Source organism: Hyalella azteca, unplaced genomic scaffold (genome assembly GCF_000764305.2).
Source record: "Hyalella azteca isolate HAZT.00-mixed unplaced genomic scaffold, Hazt_2.0.2 contig14646, whole genome shotgun sequence".
Classification (NCBI taxonomy): Eukaryota; Metazoa; Arthropoda; class Malacostraca; order Amphipoda; family Hyalellidae; genus Hyalella; species Hyalella azteca.
In genome coordinates this window covers 1-5,782 of record NW_025944524.1, presented here as the reverse complement: position 1 = coordinate 5,782, position 5,782 = coordinate 1, and the positions used below count along the sequence as shown (strand labels likewise).

At 37.4% G+C, this 5,782-nt stretch overlaps 1 protein-coding gene across 1 annotated transcript; it reads right to left on the bottom strand.

Moving 5' to 3' along the window:
• Positions 1–547: 547 nt before the first annotated feature.
• Positions 548–5,652, bottom strand: LOC108678039 (CTP synthase 1). Its single transcript, XM_018166373.2, has 8 exons — positions 5,623–5,652; positions 4,032–4,186; positions 3,701–3,922; positions 3,271–3,408; positions 2,651–2,866; positions 2,269–2,421; positions 1,461–1,576; positions 548–1,246 (listed from the first exon to the last, which is right to left on the bottom strand). The coding sequence occupies exons 1-8, from the start codon at positions 5,650–5,652 to the stop codon at positions 969–971; spliced, it is 1,308 nt and encodes a 435-aa protein (XP_018021862.1). The 3' UTR covers positions 548–968.
• Positions 5,653–5,782: the final 130 nt, after the last annotated feature.

Here is a 5,782-nt window from a genome sequence, read left to right as displayed (position 1 = left end):
TCAATGATTTAAATTAATTATGGAAATCATTTGACGGAAGCACACGAGATAGCGACAGATTAAGGCAGAGTGGATGAAGATGAGGTTTCACCATTCGAGAGCATAATGTAAATAATGAAAAACGGAATGTAATTATATTGAACAGCAAAGTAGTAGTAGTAGTATAATGGTTTGCTAGCGCTTCAGCTATCAAGCTATTTCCCACATAGATTTAGACTACTAAGAATGAACTTAGAGCGAAGACAAAACCGTCGGCAAGCACTTATTCACAACCACAAGGATCATTGATAGGTAGATCACGAAATTTGATGAGCACAGTTGTCCATGCAAACATTCGATCTTGATAGAGTAAATCATCTTAATATTCATTAAAGTTTAACAATACTTATCGTGTCTAAATATATTTTCCTTGACCTGAAAATTTATTCTCAGTGAAGAAATGGCACTGCAGAACCGGAAAAATAGGATTGGAATAAAAATTTAAATTTGGAATTTACTTCGAAATAACTTGAATTTAGAGGCGCACAATGGGATCGTCATATTCCGGAACAAGAATCAAAAGGTAGTTCAATGTTCCAAGTAAAATTCGTGTTCAACAAACAATCAACAAACAAAAACTTCACAATTGTTGATGGGATTGGGGAAAACAGGTTTGGCGGGATTCAAGATAACAAAATTTAAAAACTGCAGGATTATATATTACGGGCCACACCGGGATAACCCGAAACTCAGAATGAAAGTAACCCTTAACCCTAAGGTCTCGCATACGGTTACCGGCGTCAATGCTATTCGTACCTAGTGGTTGAGGACAGAGAAGTCCCGTCAGTCATGAAAGGGTTAAAAATGAAAATTTGTTAAAGCCAAGGGCAGCCAGCTGTACCCTTGTTCCTAGCACTTAGATTGGCACTGATGAGATCTTTCAAGCCTAATAAGCTGCAGAATTTGAGTAGATAATGAATAGAAAAAAGTTATCGAGTTAGCTCGCTCTCAGATCCCTCAGATGTGGAGCTTGCACTGCATGCTCCATTGTGCCTTGACACACTCAAAGCATCCATCCTGCTCGCAGCTGAAATAATTGCTGCATTGGTATATTCAAGATCCTCTGTATCAGGCAGCAAGGGGAAGCGCAAGTCCCCGTTGTCATCAGGATTGGTGAGCTGGGCCTCCACGGAGGACGGGGTGCGTCCTTGCACTGGAGGCACACGCAGATCTCGACGGGCGTACAGGGGCATTTGAGACTCGTCATCTGGAAACAAAGACAAAATAAATGAACTAAGTAAAATTTTGATTTTGTTTTGGACATTTAGAATTGGAGAATGTGTTGAAAGCATTTCCTATGATAAAAGAATGCAGTGCGCACCTTTATTTCTAATTCATGATAAAGGCATAAAATTATACAATTATCATTCATGCGCAGACTACAAATTCATTAATTTTCAATATATTTCTATTGAAAAAACCTGTTGAATCAGGAGAATCTGTGGGAGACATGCGGCACTCTCGCCTAAGGTAGTTGTCCAGTTTACCAATCGAGGCTAATATGAGGCCAAGGAAAGGAGGGGACGCTTTTAAAGGCCTGCAAGTAAACGGAGAGCAGTTAATGACAAGAACATTAAGAGCACAATAACACATGGATTATTTCAACTGCAAGTGCAACAAGTAAAACTAAAACAACTGATCTTCAAATTTGCGGTCGACTTTTTACATGTTGAAGGCGATTCACAAAACTGGCGACCATAGTGACAAACCTGAGATTTTTTAGAATCAGTTCTCATTTTTAATTTGCTCATTTACTCAAGATTTTAACCAATTTCTCAAGTATGATATTTCTGGTATGAGTGGTATCCATGATAGTTAACTGGTCTTAGTGGTCTACTTAGGCTTTAGGACTCGAAAATGAACTTGAGGGAGAATAAAAACTCTCTGCTTTGCCACTATGCTGGCGACTGGTGCTATTCTGCTTGGGTTCCAATTAAACTTTACAATTTAAAATAATTATAATTAATATGCTTCTCTGATATTCAAATAAAATAGTTAAACACACTTTCAATTATTTCAAACTTTTATATTTCATTATAAACACAATGTGCTGAAAATGGCAATACATTTTGGGGTTCCTTTAAATATTACATATATTTTATTAAAGAACCCGCCCGTGGGTCGTTTTGCAGCAGATGGAAGTCGGTAATGAGCCACCGGTGGGTGGTATCGCACTCATGATGTTAAACAAATACATGTTTGGTTGCCATAAAAAAAAATAAAACATACCTGGTAAGATATTCAGGATGGTACTGACATCCCACATAGTACGGATGGTCTTCCAGTTCCAGTATTTCCATTCTTTCCCTCTCTTCGTCCTGGCCGACAAAATGTAGACCAGCATCTTCCAGAGCGCGGACCAGCCGAGGGTCAACTTCATACCTGTGCATCAAGTTTAGCACATTGCATTTCTTTGGACAGATACACAAACGAATATAACGAGTGCGCATCTAGTACTGCAACACACGGTAGTTAATTATTCAAGTTAGACTATCAGTAAATGACCTTTTGTGATTAAAAAACTGATTCGATTCCATAGACAACATCAAATAATCTTCATTAATCAAGATCCTATAGTATTCGTAAAAGAATAACATTACAAAACACTCACCTATGTCGGTGTCGTTCTTTTACAAAGTCGACGTTGCCATAAAGTTGCCTCAGTTTGGACTTTTGGGTAACAAAAATGGTCTTCTTTGTGCCCAGCCTCATGGTGCCTCCCATCTGGCCAGGATTGTGTTCCAGCATTTCGATAATGGCATAAGGTCCACTACTGTCTTCGTCAGCAACTTCTTGGCTGGTAGCTCCTTCCATGTTCAGGACATTTCTGTGAGGCGCATGAAGTAACAAGTATATGTAATGTTAGGAAATACACATTTTTGCCGTGCATATCAAGAAGACCATTGTGCTGAAAACCTATTTAACAGAACAAGACATTTGTTTAATTGAGAAAAGCACAGGTGTGGTGTTACTCTTCTATCAAATTGTATCAAAGACTTGGATTAACTGTTAATTCAAGTACCACAAGATATCAGTACACAATACATATAGTGACATATACTGCCACTAGTGTATTGAGTACCAATAAATATTCCAGTTAAACAATACTACATTTCTGTCCTGCAAAAACAATAACACAACTATAAACTGAGGTAAGCATAGCCGAAGAAAAACGTTCCGGATGAATATACTCGTAACATTCACATCATTTGACATGAGATTTGAACACACCGAGCGAACTCAATTACGGCAGCTTGAAGTCCAAGGCATATTCCGAGGAAAGGCTTCTTGTTGAGGCGAGCCCACCGACACACCAACACTTTGCCCTCCAAGCCACGCTTGCCGAACCCACCCGGCACAAGCAGCCCACTGCAACACAGAGCTTGAGTGAGTTGTGGAAGGGGAGTACAGAACCAATGCTGCTAAAGAAACCTAATGTGAATTCAATGCACTTTATACGCATATCAAAATAATTGGTACCGCTACAAGTTAACCTACAGTGGATTATTTTCATCACTACAAAATTTTTAATCTTTTAAATTGAAATACATGAAACCAATTACAATGCCCTGGAATCGTGCAAACGTTGGCTTTGTATCTTCTACATGCAAACCAAGGAAACAAAATATAATGAATTCAAAGGTATGAGAGCGTTTCTTACTGGCTCTTGCAAACATTTTGCCAGGCTTCGTGGTATTTGACAGGCCGTTCAGTCTTGGCAGAATCTTCCAAATCTTCAGCCTCGATGCAAACTAGACGAAGTCGGCGTTGGCAGGCGAGAGCTGCGTGGTCCAGTGCCTTAATGACTGAAGCATAGGCATCTGATAGTTGGGTGTATTTTCCAACAAGTGCGATGCTCACATCTTGCCGGAGGTTCTCTTGTCTGTCAAAATGATGAATATTATTACACAATAGTACTACCAGTAAAGCTATTTTTTCTGTGTCAACTGATATCATACTGACACAAAAATAACATGAAAATGAATTTTCACCTTGAAACCAACTGCTTCCACTTCTTCATGAACCCTCGGGGGCGAACTAAAGGCAAGCCGAGGTTCAGGCGTGAAATGAGAAGAGCAGAAAGCTTTTGCTCCTCAAGCATCAGAGGAACCTCATAGATGCTGCGGGCATCATGAAGGCAGATCACCTGCAAGANTGTAACCTCAGTCAAGTATAAATAACACATACAAAAATGATAATAAAATAACATAAAATACTAACATTTACAGAATACATAAAAATATATCATAAATATAATAGATGATATACCTACACATTACACAGATATATTTTGACATACATTTGATATATAACTTTGGAATAATGAACAACAATATTTCAATCTCCTACAAGCTTTAAATTATTTAGGATCGAATACAGTAATCAAATTTCGTGAACAGCAACTATCCTCTCCAATAGGAATCAGATGAACATCCGAGTTGCACAAAAGGCCTTTTTTAACTACATAATATTATGGGCTTTTGCAAAATCAAGGCATGAAATTCCCAAGACCTAACAGGCTAACAACCACATTCAATTCCAATTTCCAAGGTACCATCAAAGTCAAACAGGATTAATAAGTTATGGTTTTGAACGTTTTTTTTTAATAACTTCCTGACCATGAAACATTTCATAAACAAGTTTAGGCTCATTTTATAGCACTTTAGGAAAGCTATCAAATAGCTTCTTCAAAAAAATTCCATATGCTATTTGTAAGGACCCAGACGCAAAAAACAACTGTCCTGAATTACCCCTGGCCCTGGGAGTGGGGTAATCCAGGACACTTGAAAGTTGAAATAAAACTCAATTTCAAAATGTTCAAGCCAGAGCCAAAATATTCCAGAAAAAAGTAGGACTTTTCTTGACTTGTGTGGACTGTGGTAGGCCTTCCAATCCATTTTGTTATACTTATCTTATACAAATGTGACTGTGGTCTGTGAGAAACTGAGAATATATTGCCAATCTCAAAATCCACATGTTAACTAATCATGAATTCATGATAATGTAACTTGCTCACAATTCAAAAAGTTATAGGCCTAACTCTTAGTTGAAATCTAGGCTAGCTCTAAATCTCTAATTAATGACTAATGGCTAATGCTTTCAAGCTTGAGCAAAAAAGAAGAAGTATTTATTTAGTAACTAATATAGCTATACCTACCTAGTTGTTCTTCAGTTTTGAGATTATTAACAGAGTGGAGAATGGAGATTGTAGCAAAGCAGAGACTTTAGATTATTTGTTAAGTTCATTTTTCAGCTCTAAAGGCAGACCAGTAAGTAGGCCTATCGGCTATTGCTATTATGGCTCATGGGATTGGGTGAGTCATGGGAAATCTGACATAAATACCATTATACCAACATTATCATACATAGAATTGATAGGAATAATATGTTTGAAATCTTGATTACAATTTACAATCAGATATCATCAGTATTTGAAGAAATTAAAAAATAAACAGATTTTATAATTATATAATTATAAAATCTCTGCTTTGCCAGGCCATAGCCTATGTAGTATGTTCAGTTCACTATGTACCTAGTCTGTCACTATCACTAAGAGTAAGCTTATGCCCAGTTTTTGCCCACCGTCCAGACTCCAGAGTTGTGTGTCGTCATAATTACACATTTACACTCATACTCATAACTATAGTAAATTATTAGTAATATACAATCGTTATGTAATAAACAAAAATTGCACATTGATAACCACTCAATCCTTAGTTTATTACAATTAGTCCTAAGACAA